We start from the raw sequence: 21,331 nt of genomic DNA, 5'->3' as shown, positions 1-21,331 counted from the left end.
GTGACTCCCGCCCGCCCGCCCGTCGGTGGCGCAGGACCCGGCTGGGGAAGGGTGCGTTCCGGACCCGCAGCCAGCGAGCACCAGGGAGCCCGGGCGCCAGGTGTGTGTGTGTGCGCGGGCGGGGGGATGGGCAGTAGGCCTGAGCTGCTCAGGAGAGAGTCTGTGTCGCTTTTGAAACGCGCTAAAGGCTCCCTCCTAGTCTTATTTAACTTGCTTAAGCTCGGTGGAGCACGGCTGAGCTCAGGTAAGCTAGCAGTTTTCCAGCAGAAGGTGCGCTCCCCAAGACGTGGGGAAGGGTTGGCTGTTCGGGGGGCCCCTGCTAAGAACAGTCCAAGAGCTCCCTAACTGTAGAGGCTGCTGGAGAGGCGAAGGGCAGAAGCCCGGCTGAATCATCTCCCACTTTCCCGGGACTTTGCTTTCACTTTCCTCAGTCTTGTGGACAGTCAAGAAGATTTTCAGAAGTGCTCCAGAAAAGCCGGAATAGTCATGTAGTGGATTAAAAGGGCAGTCACAAAACTGCTTTTAAGACCAGCTGTCTTGCCTGTAATTGCAATGTTTTAAGATTTAATTTTAAAAAAGCCTTCTGCCTTTACCCCAGGAACACTTGGTATTAGGCACTATTTCTTGGTCGTAGGCTGCTACGTTTCTTATTAACCATGGCCTGTCATGATTGTATTTCTATGAGGAAGGCAACAAAATATAGTGTCCAAAGATGATTAATTCTTGGTTTAAATCTTTAACAGCAAAGCAAATGATAAGGGACTGTTCCTTAGTCTGTGATCTTTGCTCTCCGTGCACATTACCCAGCCTGATTAAACAGGTGTGTGGTGGAGCCAGCTATCCCCACCACCATTCAGCAGACTGACGATCAGACCGGTTCAGAGAGCTACACTTTATGGGTAACAGTTTCACCTCTGATACAGTTCCCTAGAACATTTTCCAAAAAGTAGTGAACTGCGAAGTGCTTCAGTTTGACATTTATTGTAATAGAACAGTAATAAGTATGGGGCAAAGGTTTACGCTTTGCAGAGTATTCTTTGGGGGAATGTTAAAACAAATACTGTAAGAAAAACATGCTCAATCCTGGTAAAATGTTCAACTTGTTAAAATTACAAATGAACAAAATTTTTTCTTCTCATGTATTGCCTGAATACCAAATGAAGAGCTTAAGCTTAAGATTCAATGTGAAAACAAAAGTAAATATGTTCCTAAATTTGCAGAAAAAACATAAAACTGTAGAAAAAGGTATTTTGATTTACAGTTCACAAAACTATATCTTAACATTTCCCCAGAAAAATATGTTTCAAGATCGTAAACTACATTCACTGTGTCCATAGTTAACAAGTAACTACCCCAAATCACCACCACCACCACCATCCTTGCAGCCACATTGCAAAGTTCACAGATCCTGCGGCAACTGCTAGTGTTCTGCAGAGGCCCCTCCTGCACTCAGAAGCTCGATTTCCTCCAATCCAATGCAGCTGGTCGGGTGGGCGGTTACGGACTGGACGAAACAATTTAACAACCCCACCTCCTTTCCCAGGACACTCTTCACTTCGTAGCTCTGCAGGGATAAAAGGCACGCTGGTTAAAGCAAACAGCCTGGGACATACTGTTTCCAACAACACGGAAAACCAGAGCCGGAGTGGGTTTCCCCAGTCCACAACCTTCCACGCCTCAAATGGCTGAGAACAGTGGTAGGAAAGAGAAACAAATGAAGAGCCATTACATATATATATATCCATTTATTTTAGCAAGTGAAGGAACTACCCCATTTTGGTAAATGAATTCTATTTTTACTTGGGTGGGACATGATGCACACAGGCTCTGCTGGGAAGGCCAGGGCTGGGCACACAGTGCCCACAGCTGTCTCCCACTTCCTTTAGGACACTTCCTCAATCTAGCAACATTTCCGGTCAAGGGATTTCCTGGTGCTTTGCCCCAAACTTCCTTCCTTAATAGGATCCCATTTCTTCTAGAGTTAAACTGGGCTAACATCTGTGTTTTTGTAATGAGACTTCGCTTTTTCTTCAAATTCTTTTTGGTTAGTCCCAGGTGAGTTTCATCTCCAGATGAGACAGGTACAGGGAGTCCTTGGCCCCCATCCCTGATGAAGCTGAGAGGCTGTGGTGCACCCCATTATAGATCAAGCTGCATTATGCTGCTGCGGGTAGGGTTGAAAATAAAGGCTCAAAAGCACTGAGATATTGCATCTCTGTCTTTCTGGGAGATCAAAGCCCTAGAAGGAAACGCCACTTGCAGTGTAGTATCACGGGCACCCCACACCCCTCCTCTGTGCAAGGCACTTGGCAGTTGCTACAGCAGTTCTGTTTGGTGTCTGTTAACTCACCCCTCCCATCATTATGGTGTCATGGCCAAAGAGACTGAGGATGGAGAAGCCAGACAGTGTGGCCAAAGCAGGCAGAGTGTGGCTCCTTGGTGCCCTTCCCTTCAAAGGTGCGTATCTCACTGCCTTTCCCTGAGTTTGAGCTGGCTTCAGTGTCTGGCTTCTCATGAACAGAGTGCAGTGGAAGGGACACCAAGTGATGTTCCACGCTTGGTTAGGAAAAGTGCCCAGCTTCCAGCTGGCCCTTGGGATCCACACATTCTGTGAGGGAGTCCAGCCAGAGCTGCAGCCTGGACATAGGAGCCTTCAGTGACTCCTGCCAACCTTGGAGGCACCCGCTAATACCCAGTGGAGCCAAGGGGAGCTATCCTGATGGAGCCCTGTCCAAACAAGAGTTCTGTGCACAGAATGAATATTGATGCCACCAAGTTTTGAGATGGTTTGTTTTGTAAAAATAAATGTCAGGATCAGTCAGGGATGTGAACGCTACTGATGCCAACTCGTGGGGGGACTTTTATTTTCCCATTTGTAAGACAGGCATGGTGCCTATTCACTGTGTTTTGTCAAGAGTTTTGGCTTCCTTGGTGAAAAAGAATAAAGTCAACAGAATGGTTTAATGTAATGATAGGGGCAGTGGGTGTTACTGGTCAAGACAGGTGAAGAGACGGAACTTGGCGATGGAAGCTGAGGCCTTCCCAAGGGCTCTGAGGTGGCATGGACAGCAAGTGCAGCTGCTTACTCGCTCCCAGCCACTGTGAGTAGAGCTGGGCATGGGGTAAAGAGCCTCCTAAGTTGTCTACTTCCAGGCTTGGAAGTTACCCCACAGTCCACTGGTGTTGGCCTTGAAACCAGAGCACCCGAAAAGGTGATATTAAGGGGTTTATTAGGAGCCCATGTGGGCCTGTCACTGAAGAGATGGCAGTGAGCAGGACAGAGTCTCCAGGCTGCTGGACTGGAGGGGACACCAGTGGGTACAGAAGCAGAAGCAGGGGGTCACCGCACGGGGAGGGAGGGTGGAGGCGGCATGCTGGACACCCTTCTGTTGTCTTACAGTTTCAGTTAGTCTTGCATGTTTGTGCAAGTGTGAAACAGATGACCCTGTGGTCTTCTGGAGTAAAAGTACACAATTCTGACTTGGAAAAAGCCAGCACAAAATCACTTATTTGTAAAATGTTAGGTTTGGCTATATTATTTGTAAATGGAGTTTAAAATTTTTTAGTATTATTATTTTTGAGACTGAGTCTTGCTCTGTCACCCAGGCTGGAATGGAGTAGTGTGAGCTCTGCTCACTGCAACCTCTGCCTCCTGGGTTCAAGCAATTCTCCTGCCTCAGCCTTCCAAGTAGCTGGGATTATAGGCACACACCACCATGCTGGCTAATTTTTGTATTTTTAAGAGAGATGAGTTTTCACCATGTTGGCCAGGCTGGTCTCAAACTCCTGACCTCAGGTGATCTGCCCGACTGGGCCTCCCAAAGTGCTGGGATTACAGGTGTCAGCCACTGTGCCCAAGTAATAAATCTTTTATGTGTGGGAGAAATTAACATGGAGAGGGTTAAACAACTGTATCAGCAGACTCCCAAGCACTATTCATATGAATGTGTGTCTGCACAGGTATAAAATGTGCTCTCTCTTAAAAAATCACTATACATGTTCCTTTAACTTTTCCTTTTCTGAAAGCTAAGGAAACAAACTTCAAGTTCCATGTTACAATAATGTTACTATTGAGAAATGAGATGCACAACTACAGACAATCCTATTGTTTTCACATCTGCAGCTTGAACACATTACAGTACAAGCATAAAGCTTAACACTCACATACCTTAACCGAAACAGTCCATTTGCCCCAGGGAATGGAGTCACGGATCTTGTGGAAAGCCCCAGTTTGATTCTCTGAATTTTGGTGAATGTGCATGCTCACCCAGAAAACTGACAGAATCCATACTGGGTGTCTCTCAGCTAACGTCTCTACCTAGGCCCCTCTGGTACCCATCTTCTATCAGCTTCTTTCCAGATCGGCAGTAAAGACCTGATCAGCCACTGTGAGTAGAGCTGGGCATGGGGTAAAGAGCCTCCTAAGTTGTCTACTTCCAGGCTTGGAACTTACCCCACAGTCACTGGTGTTAGCCCTGAAACCAGAGCACCCAAAAAGGTGATATTAAGGCCGCTGCCACCCTCTGGCCCTCACCCAATGCATACACATACACATATGCACACACATACACCCATGTATGCATATGTCAAGCATATGTGCATACACAGCATAGTCAAGTGGACACATGCGCATAGGCAAAAGTGCTCTGAAGCACACACACTGCACAACGTGCACACACGTGCACTTAGGTACACACACCTTTGAGCTCTTTATAAGCAGGGCTTTTACCTATGGGAATATTCTAGTTGACAAGTTAAATGTATAGGAGGAACAAGCCCCTTAGCCAGAAGGAAACCAAGTGAAGGAAGGAGGATTTCTACCAGGGTTCCTGGTCTCTGGATCTCTAAAGAGGGGTGGGGATTGGAAGGGGTGTCAAGCACTGTCCATTGCTGGAGGCTTCCTGGATGGTGACCAGCTACGCCCAGCAGGCAGCTGCTGCCACAGCACTGCCCCGCCCTTCTGAGTAGTATGGAGCAGCTGGAGAGCTGTGTGCCATGCCCAGGTGTTGTTGGTTGAATCTGTTGAGGTTGTGGGTTTTGGTTCATTTTGTCATGCGTTCTCAAATGCGCGTTTCTAATGCTTTCTCCCAACATTCTCCATCAAGATGCGTTCCCTGAAAACTCAGATCTGCCATCTTTAGCACCTACTCAAACCCTGCTAGTTGGAAACTTCTACTCCATCAGCTGTGGGCAGTTCCCCACTTTCTGGGCACTGCCTCCTCTTTTCTTCCTCCCTCCCCACAGGACTCAGACAAGGAGACAAGGAATTGGCCGACAGGCACCACTGTGTGGTCAGTTGCCTGTTACACACTTAAACTTCCTTAAGGACAGAAAAGCACATATGCTGTTCCCCATTATGCCCCTTGGGCTGGCTCCCAACTCTGCAGGTGGTCACTCTGTTGGGCAACAATGACTTTCCCTCTGTGGGATGTCTTTGCCTTGGGCACTGCACTCATCCCCCTAGCAGGGAAATATGGGCACTACCTTGCTGGGACATTGGGAGGTTGAAGGGGGAAACGTGAGAATGTGGTAGGCTCACTTCCTGGCCCGTGGGATGACTCACCTTTTGTACCACTGGGGAACACTTGCTGATGAGTCCAGCCTCAGCATCAATCCCTGTGTGCAGCAGCTCAGGGACAGTTCCGAGCTGGAGCTCGGGGACACTGAGGAGCTTTAAAGCTGGTGGGTGTTGTGCCAGGAAGGAGCAGAAGCTGTTTTTTTTTTTGTTTTGTTTTGTTTTTTTTTTTATCTTGAGCTGCAGTCTTGCTCTGTCGCCTAGGCTGGAGTATGGCGCAATCTCGGCTCACTGCAACCTCTACCTCCCCAGTTCCAGTGATTTTCCTGCCTTAGCCTCCCAAGTACCTGGGGTTACAGATGCGCACCACCTCCCCCGGCTAATTTTTTTGTATTTTTAATAGAGATGTGGTTTCACCACGTTGGCCAGGCTGGTCTTGAACTCCTGACCTCAGGTGATCTGCCCGCCTCGGCCTCTCAAAGTGCTGGGGTTACAGGCATGAGCCACCATGCCCAGCCCAAGAGCAGAAACTCTTTAGAGCATGCAGGTGATTCTAGTGTGTAGTCACTTGTTATCCTCAAAGCTCCCGCTCATAGACTTATCCATGTTCCAATTTAATCCAACTCTGATAGACATGGTTTAGATGAGAGAGGACAAACTGCTGCTCTGCCTCACGGGGCTGCTGGCCCCTCCTGAGGTGCAGTGGGCGAGAGGGTGGCAGGGGTAGTGGGGCAGGGAGGAGTCTCCATAGGACAGGTCAAATCACCACAAATTTGGGTTGGATACTTGGGAGGTTGAGGCAGGGGAATCGTTTGAGCCCAGGAGTTCGAGGCTGTAGTGAGCTTATGGTTGTGTCACTGCACTCCAGCCTGGATGACAGAGTAAGACTCTGCCTAAAAAAAATAAAATAAAATATTCTGGCTAGACTCTGGCCATGGGGACCCATTAGACAAAGACCCCTATTTGACCACAGAGCTCCAGGCATGACTGGCCTCCCCAGTCACCACACTCCCTTCCAGTGTGGCCCAAGTCAGCTCCCTGGATGTGGAGCCCTCTCTGGTTCCAGATGTCTCTTGTGAACTGGGGCTGTGCCCAGGGGCCACTGAGTGGCTGGTCCCTTTCTGTGGCTATTCCATGAGCCACTTGTGGTGCTTTTAGATGGCTTTGACACGACACAGGTGGCATCTCCAGGACAGATGTCTCATTTATGAGGGTCAAATTTCACACAGCAGAAACTCTTTGGCCCATCAATTATATATTTAGGTGGCTTTTCTTGGAGGAGCCACCCTGCTTTACTAAGCTTCACCACAGTGACTCTCAGGGCAGGACAGTCACATTGCCGGTTATTCAGAGTCTGGAATACCCAGTGTTTAAAAAAAGAAAGAAAAAAAAAAAGCATCTTGGGGAATTCCATCCAATTAACATGACACCTTGACAGTAGGATTCCAACCTCAAAAATGTGTTTCTGTAATCAAAGCCAGGGGCCAGGGTGGGCGCAGCGGCTCATGCCTGTAATCCCATCACTTTGGAAGCCCAAGGCGGGAGGGTCGCCTGAGGTCAAGAGTTCGAGACCAGCCTGGCCAGCATGGTGAAACCCAATCTCTACTAAAAATACAAAAATTAGCTGGGAGTGGTGGCTCATGCCTATAGTCTCAGCTACTCGGGAGGGTGAGGCAGGAGAATCGCTTGAATCTGGGAGGCAGAGGTTGCAGTGAGCCGAGATCATGCCACTGTGCTCTAGCCTAGACACAGAATGAGACTCTGTCTCAAAACGAACAAACAAACGAAAACCAAAACAAAACAAAAAGCCAGGGGACAGCTTCCTGCATCTACCTCAAGGATGATCCAAAATAACCTCATTCCCACAGAGGAAAGGAACCCATCAGCCTGAATGGCAGACGTATCTGCATTTCACTCTCGAGTATCTACACCACTTCCTAGTGGGATGGGTTGTAATGGAACACATTTGGGAGTGGGGGCTTCCTCTGGGGATGAGTTGCTCATGCAGGCTACCGAGTGTGGGGCCCCCTGGGCTGGGCCCCCTACACTTACCCCATCTTCACCGGCGGCAAACCTCAGCAGGGAGGAAATGCTGCGCTGCAACAGCTGCAAGAGCAGAAGCAGGGCTGGGTTAAACTTCTTCCAGTACAGTAAGTGCTCAAGTTAAATCACTCATTCCCAAAAATTAACATGTTACCTCCAAACCACCTGTCTTCAGAGCTTCGGTCTCACAGTCTTAGGTCAAAGATGTGTTTTAACATGGAGAGACTGTGTTCACACAGGATGCATCCTCCCACCTTTCCTAGGGAAGCTCCTAGGACCTAGAGGGAGCTCCAGATGCAACCCATCCCAGCCCAGTCCCAGTGCCTCTGCAGATGTGAGAAGGACGTGCACCTGCTTCAGCTCGGTCTCACCTTCCCTATGTTGGAGTGAGCTAGGAGTGAGTGCGTGCTCTGGCCTGGTTCCTACCTTGACCTTCACTCTGCACTGGGGTCTTGAGCGGCAGTCCAGGAAGACCTGCAGGTGCCTCTTGAGAATAGGAGATGTGACAACCCGGGAGCAGTCCCCACAGGAAAAGGCGCCTCTGGTACATGAAAAGCCAAGGAAAGACAAGGCCCCGGGAGGCACAAGTCAGGAAAGCTCCAGTGGGAGATATTTTCCTAAACATGAATGTCTGCTGAGATACAAAACGGGGCTTTACTCTCAGAATCAAGTTTCTGAGACAGGCCTGCAGCTGTCTGGACTCAGCCTGTCCAAGGGATGAACATCAGCTTTGAGTAGCACTGGCTGGAGGCTGATGAGGGGAGCAGAGGAGGGGATGCTGAGCCTCCCAGGAAGGGAAGTCAGGGCCTGGGAGGCCAGGTGTCAGGCTGCCCCCTGGCCTGGGAGAGAAAGTCGGCTCTCAGCTGCCAGCACAGTCACTGTTTTGTGCTACCACGCATGCTTGCACATGCGCTCATCTCTTCCACGAGGTCCAGTGATGGCTTGTGTAAGGCCACCAGCCTAGGCGTGCCAAGAAGACATTTGCTCTTTGCTTTGTTTTGTTTTGAGATGGAGTCTCGCTCTCGCTCTGTCACACAGGTTGGAGTGCAGTGGCGTAATCTCAGCTCACTGCAACCTCCACCTCCCCCTGGTTCAAGAGATTCTCCCACTTCAGCCTCCTGAGTAGCTGGGACTACAGGTGTGTGCCATCATGCCTGGCTAATTTTTGTATTTTTAAAATTAATTTTTAAAATTAATAGTAGAGATGAGGTTTCACCGTCTTGGCCAGGCTGGTCTTGAACTCCTGACCTCAAGTGATCCACCTGCCTCGGCAGGTGGATCCCCTCACCCACAGTACTGGGATTACAGAGTCTCACTCTGTCACCAGGCTGGAGTGCAGTGGTGCGATCTCAGCTCACTGCAACCTCTGACTCCCTGGTTCAAGAGATTCTCCTGCCTCAGCCTCCCGAGCAGCTGGGATTACGTGCACACACCACCACGCCCAGCTAATTTTTGGATGGTCTGGATCTCCTGACCTCGTGATCCGCCCGCCCTGGCCTCCCAAAGTGCTGGGATTACAGGCGTGAGCCACTGTACCTGGCCACCTCTTTGCTTTTTAAGGAGCAGAAAAGTAATGAGCCTGTCCCTTTCTATCACATGAGACTGCACTTGGGAGGCCGGAGGACTGACTTCACAGGGATGGACTGCACTGCACTGACACCGGCCCAGACCCTGAGGGAGGGCAGCACAATAGGGTGGGTAGGGACATCTGTCCAGCAGCTGCTCACTGTAAATGTGGTCTCTGTAAACATCTGCACCTTTCACAAAAACCAGGCTATATATAGTCACCAAGTTTTTCTCACTTATTCATGTTTGTCCTGTTTTTTTAATTCTCCTGACTGATAATAAAGGAGGTGGGGACAAACCCAGCACTTCTATCTCATAACAGGAGCAGCTGCAAGAAATAGCAGAAATCTCAGTAAGGAAAAACCACTGGGCCCCAGGGGCCTCTTCCCTTGCCGCTCAGCAGAGGCGGAGGTTGCCCCTTGAGCTCTCGAGGGAGTCACCTGAGGCAGCAAGGCCCAGGTTCTGGGGGCTGGGTTGCTTCTGTGCCCTTTGGGTTCTAGGGCTTTCAGGACAGCCCCTGTCCCCTTACCTGTCTTCCGGCCTCTGTTCCAATCTCCCGTTGCCACACATGTCACACACAGGCCATGAGAAAGCAGTGCTCTCGTCCACGCCAACCACAGTGCCTAGGCCCAAGAGAAGGAAAGCCTACCTCAGAGGCAGCTCTGCCCTGTCCGACTCCTTTGCTCCTCCATGTGCAGAGGACAATATGAGGGGCCTCGTGATTTTTTTCCTTACTTGTGAGTTTATATATATGTTCCTAAGCTTTTTATAATTTCCACTTATTGTACAAAGAAAAATTATAACAATAAGAAGTACATTTTAAAACCTGCCTGCATATTACCACCTAACCAAAGTATTTTCGTTGGGATATTTTTCCAGATGCATAGGTAGTTACATCACCACAGCTGAGCTGGCCCTCAGTCCCTCAAACATTCCCCATATTGCATATTTAGGTCTGTGCTTTTTCTGTAGCACATTAATAGTATATAGACTCCTTAACACAGTAACGAGTGTTTAAGCTGTGATTATGCCACTGCACTCCAGCCTGGGTGACAGGGCAAGATCCTGTCCCCCACCCCCTGCCAAAAAAAAAAAAAAAAAAAAAAAAAAAAGATGAAATAAATGGTAAATTGACAAATGGAAAAGACACCTGAGACGTGTGTCAGAGACACCCCTGGGCATCCCAGAGGGTCATGGAAGGACCCATGGAGTGAGGGGGTCCACAAAGCAACCAGGGTGGGCCACATGGGACCTCAGCACAGGGACTCTGCACACCATGGCAGGGCTGAGGCCGGGCAAGCACAGTTGGTCAGTGCTTGCTGGGGATTGGGATGGTCTGATTTTCTTGGATGTGAAGCACTGTAGATATCATCTTGAGACACCAGCAAATCGCAGACGTCCTTGTTGAAAAGTGGTGAAATTAGATGTTTGAAGACAAAGTAAAATCTGAGTTTCTAGAAAAATAGAAGGGTCTTCCTTTCCACTCTTGGTGCAAAAAATTTAATTCCCCACTAGAACAAACATTGGGAGAAAAATTACCTTTAGAGGATAAATCAGAAGTATGAGAATGAGTAGGCTTGGTTTATTAAAGTGCATTCATGCAATGCATACTTGAATGGCTTTTAAAAAATGAAAATAATGGATCTTGATTTTGAAAAGGCTGCCCTAGCTAATGACATTGTCAAAGTGGGTCAAAGGGATGAAAAGCAAAGTCAATAAAGGCTCATAACGCAGCTGGAAAGCAGTGTTGACTAATTCACAATAGGCAGGCGCATGAGGAGGTGCAAGGGGAGAAAGGAGCGGCTGCATCCCCAAGACCCCAGCATATCTGGCACCGTGGCCTGGCTCCTGCCCAGGGCCTGCAGGCCCACCAAAGGCCCGCTCACTGGTTTACTGGTGCTTGAATGACTGCTACCTTAATAAAAAGTAGACTGCCACCAGCCAAAGTTCCTTTTTATGCTAGGATATCCATGGGTGTTAATAGCATTTACATTTACATGGGATTAAGCAATTTCCTTCCAATTAGAGAATAAGGAACGAGTTGAGGAAATACATTTCATCTGAGGTCCATAAGCCATTGTGGAAATCTTTTCTGGCAACCCTAAATAAATTTCAAGAGATGGCTGGGAAGTGTATGATTAAACATTTACTTAAGACTGGGCACAGTGGCTCACACCTGTAATCCCAGCACTTTGGGCGGCAGAGGTGGGAGGATCATGAGGTCAAGAGATCGAGACCATCCTGGCCAACATGATGAAACCCCATTTCTACTAAAAATACAAAATTTAGCTGAGTGTGGTGGCACGCGCCTGTAGTCCCAGCTACTCGGGAGGCTGAGGCAGGAGAATCGCTTGAACTCAGGAGGCAGAGGTTGCAGTGAGCCGAGATCGCGCCACTGTACTCCAGCCTGGCGAGAGAGAGAGACTCTGTCTCAAAAAAACAAAAACAAAAACAAAAGACATTCACTTAAAGGAGCAACAGAAAAAGATAGTTTACATCAGGGTTGAGGACACCATACTCATGAACCTGCCAGCAGTTTGCCATTACGTCTTTACTTTGCTTATGTGCAGAAATGTCTTGTAATTAGGTTTAGGAAGGGTGTATTGCTAGCTACGAACACATCTTTTTAAAAAGGTCCTTTCAAAGGGACCTCAGGATGGATAGGTCTGGCGTTCACCGCAGCCTGGTGCACACATTTCTTCAGTAACTTGAACTCTGCTATACCCTCTTCCTCCCTATCTCCTGATGGAAAGAAGTCAGGGCTCACAAGTCTTCTATTTAGAGGCTGGAGCCTGGGTTTAGACAGGAGTTCATCACTCTTTCCACAGAGATGTGAGCCTACTGCATCCCTTCCTGCATCCCTGCGCCAGGTCCCATCGCTAGTGAGTGGTGGACAAAGAGGTGGTGAGCAGAGTGAGGGAGGGAAAACCAGCATTGCCAAACGACTTCACCCCAGAAGACACAGCAGAGAGACATTTCCGCACACCCCAGAGCTGCCACTCAGGGAGAACAGAGACGAGGAGGCCTTGTGACACCAGCAAGGAGTAAGTGCCTCCCCCTCACCCCGTCACTGAGGCCTGGATGGACAGAGGGATGCTGCCAACTCTTAGTGAGTGACTGCTCCATGCTCAGAATACATTCAGGGTCCTTTTAAACTCTGCTCAGAGAAAACGTTCCGTACTCAGCCATCTGAGACCGAGACGCTCAGCTCGTTCAGCTGTTGAGAGAGCTGCCCAAACCCAGCACCAACTCTGCAGAAGTGAAGGGGTCCCCTTGGAGCCATGCAGGGGACATGTCATCACTGAGACCTTCTGGACCACGGCAGGGCAGAAGCGAGCAAGGCTGAGGTGCTGAGATGGGGGCAATTGCTATTGCCAAACAGCAGTGAGGACTCCAGTCTGCCTGGATTTGATAGAGGTGGGCAGGCCCGTGGCTGGCAGGTGTGCAGGCTGAGGACTGTGTAGGAGCAGGTCACTGCCTAGCTGCTACCTTGCTATGGGCATTCCTGCATGTGAGGCTTGGATAATCTTTGTTATTTTGCAGCTGGGGGTTTGTTTTCTCTTAATGCCCAGTTGACTGGTTCTCATTAAAGGATCTGGCAGCACTCAGCCCTGCCTCTGTGATAAGTCTGTTTACAAATCTTGAGCCCTATATGCGGGCCTGCAGGGCAGCTGTAGAGCATGCCTGGAAGCAGAAGAAGCCCACAGGGAATGGTACATGAAAATGGTGAGATATGAGGAAAATGAAATGTCAGAAATTTGAACCGATATAGAGAAGGAAAGAGTATTAGAGAAGGAATAAATGAAGGTAAAATAAAATCTTTTACATTTCTAATTCTAAATTGATAGAAAAGATAGTTTATTTAAATAATAATAACAATAATGTAATCAATGATTATACCTTTTGAGTAAGTGAAATGCATAACAGGAGTGTTACAAGGGATGGGAAAGAAAAAAAAAAGAAATCAGGAACACTCTGATATAAGGTACCTGCATTACCTGTGAAGCAGGACAGTGTTATTTGAAAGTGGACTTGATTGGCTGTAAAGTGTATTGCAAACTCCACTAGAAAAACTTAAAAATCAGTATAATTGGACCAGGCGCGGTGGCTCACGCCTGTAATCCCAGCACTTTGGGAGGCCGAGGCGGTCGGATCACGAGGTCAGGAGATCAAGACCATCCTGGCTAACACGGTGAAACCCCATCTCTACTAAAAATACAAAAAATTAGCCGAGTGTGGTGGCGGGCACTTGTAATCCCAGCTACTTGGGAGGCTGAGGCAGGAGAATGGTGTAAACCTGGGAGGCGGAGCTTGCAGTGAGCTGAGATCGTGCCACTGCATTCCAGACTGGGCGACAGAGCAAGACTCTGTCTCAAAAAAAAAAAAAAAAGTATAATTGATATTTTGAAAGAAAAGAGAAAATGGAAACATAATGCTCAATAAAAATGAAAACAGTTAGAAAGAGAGTGGAAGACCAAAAAAAAAAAAAAAAGAAACAAGCCATGCAATAAATAGAAAACAGTTATAAATACAGTTGACATTATCTCAGTTATATGAATAATCACTTTAAATGAGAATGGTCTCAATACACAAATTAAATAACAGAGACTATCAGAGTGAACGAAAAACAAGAACCAACTATATGTTGTTTATTTAAAGACACGTGGCTAGCCACAATGGCTCACACTTGTAATCCCAGCACTTTGGAAGGCCAAGGCTGGGGGATTACTTGAGGTCAGGAGTTTGAGAGCAGCCTGGGCAACACAGTGAAACTCTGTCTCAACAACAACAACAACAAAAATTAACTGGGCATGGTGGTGCATGCCATCCCAGTAGTCCTAGCTACTCAGGAGGCTGACGTGGGAGTATTACTTTAGCTCAAGAGTTCAAGGTTACAGGAAGCTATGATCACACCAATGCACTCCAGCCTGGACGATCCTGTCTCAAAAACATTAAAACCAAAATATGCCCAGGAGTTTGAGAGCAGCTTGGACAACACAGCAAGACCCCATCTCAAAAAAAAAAAGATGAAAAAAACCAATAAAAAATCCAAAACACTTCTGGTTACAAGCATTTCGGATATGGGATACTCAACTTGTATAATCATAATAATATAAATGCCATTTATTGATTTTCATCTTTGAGAATCAATCTGTAGAAAATGTGTGCAAAGCTTAATTACAGTTATACAACAGAATGTTACCAATCTTAACAATATAAAGGCAGATGCAAAGGTAGGTAGATGGAAAGGAAGAGTGTAATAAAAGAAGGGAAGGAGAGCTAATATTATTTTCTTCCAAAGTGATACTATCTCCAGCAAATGGAACAACAAAACCCCTCTGGTTAACATCATAATCAATGGTGAGAAAGTACATGGTTAACCCTTAAGATTAAGAACAGGGCAAGGATGTTCCCACTACTGCTATTCTACATGGTACTGATAGTCCTAGCTAATGCAGTAAGACAAGAAAATAAAATAAAAGCTACACAGATTGAGAAGAAAGAAAGAAAACTGTTCACAGATGACTTAGTTTTCTATGTAGAAAATCCCAAAGAAACAACAAAAAACCACTGGAACTACTAAGTGATTACAGCAAAGTTGCAGGGTTAATATCAAAAAGTTAATTGTTTTCCTATGAAATGCAATGAACGATTGGAATTTGAAATTAAAAACAATACTATTTACAATAGCAACAAAATAAATGAAATACTTCAGTATAAATCTAACAAAATATGTATAAGATCTGTATGAGGAAAACTAAAAAACTCTTCTGAAAGATATCAAAGAAGATATAAATAAACACAGAGATATTCCATGTTCATGGATAAGAAGGCTCTAGTATTAACATGTCAGTTTTTCCCCACCTGATCTACAGACTCAACACTATCGCAATCAAAATCTCATCAAGTTATTTTGTGGATATCAACAAATTGATTCTAAAGTTTATATGGAGAGGCAAAATGACCTAGAATAGCCAAGACAATATTGAAGAACAAGAACAAAGTTGGAAAACTGACAGTACCCAACTTCAAGACTTAAAAGTTGCAGTAATTGGCTGGGCACAGTGGCTTATGCCTGTAATCCCAGCACTTTGGGAGGCCGAAGCGGGTGGCTCATGAGGTCAGGAGATCGAGACTATCCTGGCTAACATGGTGAAACCCCGTCTCTACTAAAAATACAAAAAAAATTAGCCGGGATGGTGGCGGGCGCCTGTAGTCCCAGCTACTCGGGAGGCTGAGGCAGAAGAATGGCGTGAACCCGGGAGGCGGAGCTTGCAGTGAGCAGAGATCATGCCACTGCATGTCACTGAGTGACAGAGAGAGACTCCATCTCAAAACAAAAAAAAACAAAAACAAAAACAGAAACAACCCCCCCACCCCAAAAACAGAACAGGCAAATTTCATAGAAACAAATAGTAGATTGGTGGTTTCCTAAGACTAGGGTGTGGGAGGGTGGGTGGTAATGGGGCGTGAATGATAATAGGTGTGGGTTTTTGTTCTAAAATTAGATTGTAGTGATGTTTGCACAATTCTGTGAATACTAAAAACACTTTAAAGGAGTGAATTATAGGGTATTACTGAGTTATAGCTCAATAAAGTTGTTTAAAAATCTCCATGAACCCCAAACTGCTGAAATCCTCCTTTACAGAAATCAGTTAAGGATCAATGTCCAAGAATGTTTATTACAGTCTTGTTTAATAACTGCAAAAACACGAGAGATCCTGGATGTCCATGAGTGGAGGGAGAGTTTATTCATATGAGGGGATGCTATGCAACTATTAACCTCTTGAGTTGGATCTCTCTCCCCACCTGGACAGATATTCCTGCTACAGAGAAGCAAGTGGCAGAATAATGTGCAGTAAATCATCTGACGTGCAAGCACGCACACCCCCTCAAGGCGGGCAGCTGTGTCTCCTGGATGCGCCAGTGCAGCAGAAAGCCGGGGACAGAGGGCAGGCTGTTAACTTTCTCTTCATTTATTTTTCACTAGTTCCACTAGCCATGTATGACTTTTAGTACTAAGTTTTATAAAGTTAAAAAAGAGAAAATATTAATGCTGTTTTCAGCTCCAGACTCGCATATCTAACCAGCTGCTGAAACATCTCAGATGTATGCAAAACATGCAAACTCTCCTGACAGAACTGAGAGTGTCCCCTTAAAGCTGACCTTGCCTGCCACATCCTACTTAATGAACAGCACTACCATCACCTTATCTGAGCCAGGAGCTCAGAGGTCATCAGATATATCTTCTGCCTCCATCTATGCCCAATTCATCACTTAACCTGCCGATTTCCCTAAGTCCACCCTTGAATTTCCTTCTCTACCGCTGCCCCCAATGCCATCCAGCCCCTCCACTCTGCTCTGCAGGGAGGACATCAGACCAGGCTGCCTGTACCAATGACAAAGCACACTCCTGACACCACCAGCCTGGTGGGCCCACCAGCCTCAGCTTAGTCCCACCCCCATCTGGCTGCCTGTCCTGCCTCTTTCTGGACACGCCTGCTCAGCAGCTTTCTCATGCCAGTGGCCTTATGAAGTCCTGCTTTCTTCCCGGGAATGTTCCTTCTGCTCCATCCCTGAGCTAAGTAGTCTCATCTATGCTTCAGAGCTCAGCTTGAGGCTCCTGTCTTTGGGAAGCCTTCCCTGAGCTCCCCACTAAGATGTGGGCCCAGGTATCAGCGGCTAGAGCACTCAGAGCCTGAGGATAGGCCTGTCTGTGTTCATCTGATTCACCTCCTTCTGTGCAGAATCGAGTTTGATAGCAAGAACAATTTCTGCTTTTGTTCTTTATGTATCCAGTGTCTGGAACTTGGCAGGCACTCCACAAATACTTGTTGAATAAATGAGTAAATGAATATAAAGTATAATAGTTAAGAAAGTATAAACACCAATTCCTGTGAGACAGCTGCCTACCTTGAACACTGCAGATGGAGTTGACAGGTGTGGCAGAGTCCAGACTGTCAAGCATCACCGGATCAGGCAGCTCACAGGAACTTGCACCAGAGACCATACTCAAAAGGGGTTTCTGAAGCAAGACGACAGTCCGTTCAGCACAGACAATCCGACCTGCCGACAGAGACACTTCAGGTTACTGAAGCCTTGAAGAAAAAGTGAATTGTGCTCATAATGGCAGTCTCCTTTGCTACCCCTCGAGTCATGCAGGTGAAGGTGTAGTTATGGGACTGTGTCCAGCAGCACATGCATTGTGTGTACACATTCCCAAACCCCGTGAGCTAAGCTAAAGAAGCACTCAAATGTGACAAAGTCAATCCACAAACGGTAAATTATGTGGTATGTGAATTATGACTCGATAAAAATTTAAAAAGATAGCTTAGGCAGGATTTTAGTTTGATCCTGGAAAAAGGGGATGGCTGATCTAAGTATATGCATTTATAATATTCTAGCTTTTGGTTTGTTTGTGGATTCTCCAGCAGTACAGGGTGCCACCAGCAGACAATTCTGGAGTGAGCAACAGCCATCTCCATGGAGCTGGTTCTGCCCAGGTAGCCGCTACAGGGTCAGTGAAAGCTGGAGGCTGGTACATGGGCCATGTCCGTGATGGGCTCCGCGAAGGTGCTGGCAGCGTCCAAGCAACATGGAGGCATCCAGAGGTCACAAAAGCTACTCTATGGGCACCGATCAGTCGCCCCTGTATCAAAGCTGTGGAGAAGCAAGCACACCCTGGTCACGGAGAGCGTCCTTGAAGAAAAGGCTGTGAGGGGCAGCCCCAGCGAGTGCCTCCAGGACTTCAGAGCCCAGCACACACAAGGGGGCCACATAGACAAGCAGGGTTTTGGGGAGCTTGGGGTCACTCTCCTCCTGAGTTTGCAGAGTGACATCGGTTACCAGCAGCCAGATCTCCCTTTGCTCCAGAAGAAGCAGACTCTTCAGCTATAATTTGAAGACACAATAAAGATTATTATATCAAAAAATGTTTTAAAAGCATTTAAAAGCAAAAGTTATACATATACTAACAATTTAAGGTATTATTTCAAAAACACTTTAAAACATACACTAGATTTTGCACATCTTGGTCACTAGCCCTATGTGCCCTGGGTGCCTCGACTTTGCACCTGGTTAAAGGCTTCCTTGATTGGGAACAGGCCACCCGTCACCGGCAGCATTCCATTTGTCCCCCGACATCTTCAGGCTGAATCCACTGTTCTTTTCCTCCTGGTCCTCTGCTCATATACTTACAATGTTAATTACAACATTGTTTCCTGTCTAGTACATACATATTATTCTTTCTGGGCAGTTGTAAGTTTCCTAAGGTTTAGGAACAGATCTTACTTGCCCTCAGACTTTGTACAGGGCCTTTGTATAAAGCTGGTGTCACATATTTGTTGCATCTGCAATAGGTTTTATTATTTTCTTTTCTTCTTTCCTTCTATATTTTTTCATCTTTTTCTTATATTCCAAACTTGTAATGCCTTTTCAATTTCCATTAAACTGGTATTCTGCCCCTTCCTTTTGGTCAGGGCTTAGGACTCAGTAGACACAAATGGGGCCAAAGATGGTCAGCAGGGCCAGGGCCTGAGGATGTGGCTAGTTGGAGGTTCAGCTGGTGTTGCTGGCACAGTGTGGTCAGGCTGAGGATTCCACATGGCTGGTTAACAGGACTGGGCAGAGAAGGTCACTTGTGTGGTGCGTAGCTGGGGGTTGGGGTGAAGGAGGTGGCCTACATTGTCAGGAGGTTGATTACATACAGGAAATATGAATGAGTAATATTGAGGAAACTGAAGCCAAGCTTCTTGCTGTTGGAGAAGGGAGTTATACATATAGAAATAGCAAAACTTAGAATAAATTCTGTGGTAATGCTCTAGAGTTGGAAGTATTGGTATGAAATCATGATTTTAGATAGATAGAAATATAGAAGTAGATACAGTTGTGTATGTGTGTATGTGGATGAATATACACACACATTTCCTTCCTCTGTCCACTGAGAGGGCATAGAGGCAATGATATCCCAATAGCAGGAAGCCCACCTAGAACCTGGATCTTGGCTTCTAAATACCATTCTTAACCAGGCACAGTGGCATAAGCAACTCAGGAGCAGTCTCAGCTACTTGGGAGGCTGAGGTGAGAGGATTGCTTGAGCTCAGGAGTTTGAGGCTGTGGTACACCAAGATCATGCCTGTGAATAGCCACTGCATTTCAGCTTAGTAAACATAGCAAGATGCCATCTCTGAAAAACTGAAACTAAAACTAAAAAAAACCAAAAACAAAAAACCATATCCATAAAAATCAACCAGAACTTCTTGAAAAGATGGCTGATTCCAGAGCACAGATAGCAAAAGATTAATCATGACACATCTTTCTGTGTCAGAAAATAAGGAGGTACTCAAAGAATGATGGGCATGTGTTCAAAGGACACAGGAGCCAGCTTAAATATGGTAAAATTGAGCATCAAAATGAACAGTAATAGATATAACTTGCTGAATAAAAGATGAATTCATTGGTCCATACTGATATTTAATAAGTGGGCTGGGCACAGTGGCTCACGCCTGTAATCCCAGCAACTTGGGAGGCTGAGGTGGGAGGATTACTTGAGCTCAGGAGTTTGAAACCTGGCTATATAGTGAGACCCCATCTCTACAAAAAATAAAGCTGGGTGTGGTGGCAAGTACCTGTAGTCCCAGTTACTTGGCAGGCTGAGGTAGGAGAATTGTTTGGGCCCAAGAGGTCAATGTTGCAGTGAGCTGTGATTGCACCATTGCACTACAGCCTAGATGACAGAGCAAGACCACCTTCTCAAAGAAAAAAAAAATTAAAAAAATTAGTGGGCCACGCATGGTGGCTCACGCCTGCAATCCCAGCACTTTGGGAGGCCAAGGCAGGTGGATTATCTGAGGTTGGGAGTTGAAGACCAGCCTGACCAACATGGAGAAGATCTAAAATTGACACCCTAACATCACAACTAAAAGAACTAGAGAAGCAAGAGCAAACACATTCAAAAGCTAGCAGAAGGCAAGAAATAACTAAGATTGGAGCAGAACTGAAGGAGATAGAGACACAAAAAACCCTCCAAAAAAACAACAAATCCAGGAGTTGGTTTTTTGAAAAGATCAACACAATTGAGAGACCGCTAGCAAGACTAATAAAGAAGAAAAAAGAGAAGAATCAAATAGATGCAATAAAAAAATGATAAAGGGGGTATATATCACCACTGACCCCACAGAAATACAAACTACCATCAGAGAATAGTATAAACACCTCTACGCTAATAAACTAGAAAAGCTAGAAGAAATGGATAATTTCCTGGACACTTACACTCTCCCAAGACTAAATCAGGAAGAAGTTGAATCCCTGAGTAGACCAATAGCAGGCTCTGAAATGGAGGCAATAATTCATGACCTACCAACCAAAAAAAGTCCAGGACAAGACGGATTCACAGCCGAATTCTACCAGAGGTACAAGGAGGAACTGGTACCATTCCTTCTGAAACTATTCCAATCAATAGAAAAAGAGGGAATCCTCCCTAACTCATTTTACAAGGTCAACATCACCTGATACCAAAGCCTGACAGAGATACAACAAAAAAAGAGAATTTTAGACCAATATCCCCGATGAACATCGATGCAAAAAAATACTGGCAAACCGAATCCAGCAGCACATCAAAAAGCTTATCCACCATGAGCAAGTGGGCTTCATCCCTGGGATGCAAGGCTGGTTCAACATACGCAAATCAATAAATGTAATCCAGCATACAAATGCAACCAAAGACAAAAACCACATGATTATCTCAATGGATGCAGAAAAGGCCTTTGACAAAATTCAACAGCGCTTCATGCTAAAAACTCTCAATAAATTTGGTATTGATGGTCGTATCTCAAAATAATAAGAGCTATTTATGACAAACCCACAGCCAATATCATCCTGAATAGACAAAAACTGGAAGCATTCCCTTTGAAAACTGGCACAAGACAGGAATGCCCTGTCTCACCACTCCTATTCAACACAGTGTTGGAAGTTCTGGCTAGGGCAGTCAGGCAAGAGAAAGAAATCAAGGGTAGTCTCAGGATACAAAACCAATGTGCAAAAATCACTAGCATTCTTATACACTAGTAACAGACAAACAGAGAGCCAAATCATGAATGAACTCCCATTCACAATAGTTTCAAAGAGAATAAAAGACCTAGGAATCCAACTTACAAGGGATGTAAAGGACCTCTTCAAGGAGAACTACAAACCACTGCTCAGTGAAAT

The 21,331-nt window shown here is 46.2% G+C and overlaps 1 protein-coding gene across 1 annotated transcript in view; it reads right to left on the bottom strand.

Annotated features, from left to right (window-relative positions):
* Positions 1-877: 877 nt before the first annotated feature.
* SPIDR (scaffolding protein involved in DNA repair) overlaps positions 878-21,331 on the bottom strand; it is a 385,066-nt gene continuing 364,612 nt past the window's right edge. The window contains exons 11-16 of the mRNA XM_011972298.1: positions 17,806-18,016; positions 17,039-17,191; positions 9,654-9,747; positions 7,985-8,099; positions 7,568-7,621; positions 878-1,564 (exon numbers count right to left, since the gene is read on the bottom strand). Coding sequence (XP_011827688.1) covers positions 1,421-1,564; positions 7,568-7,621; positions 7,985-8,099; positions 9,654-9,747; positions 17,039-17,191; positions 17,806-18,016 — 771 coding nt within the window. The 3' untranslated portion in view covers positions 878-1,420. The remainder of the gene's footprint in view (positions 1,565-7,567; positions 7,622-7,984; positions 8,100-9,653; positions 9,748-17,038; positions 17,192-17,805; positions 18,017-21,331) is intronic.

The sequence above is a fragment of the Mandrillus leucophaeus genome, unplaced genomic scaffold (assembly GCF_000951045.1).
Source record: "Mandrillus leucophaeus isolate KB7577 unplaced genomic scaffold, Mleu.le_1.0 Scaffold1282, whole genome shotgun sequence".
NCBI classification, from domain to species: domain Eukaryota; kingdom Metazoa; phylum Chordata; class Mammalia; order Primates; family Cercopithecidae; genus Mandrillus; species Mandrillus leucophaeus.
The sequence above is the reverse complement of the archived record's forward strand: the minus strand, read 5'-3'. Positions and strand labels throughout refer to the sequence as shown.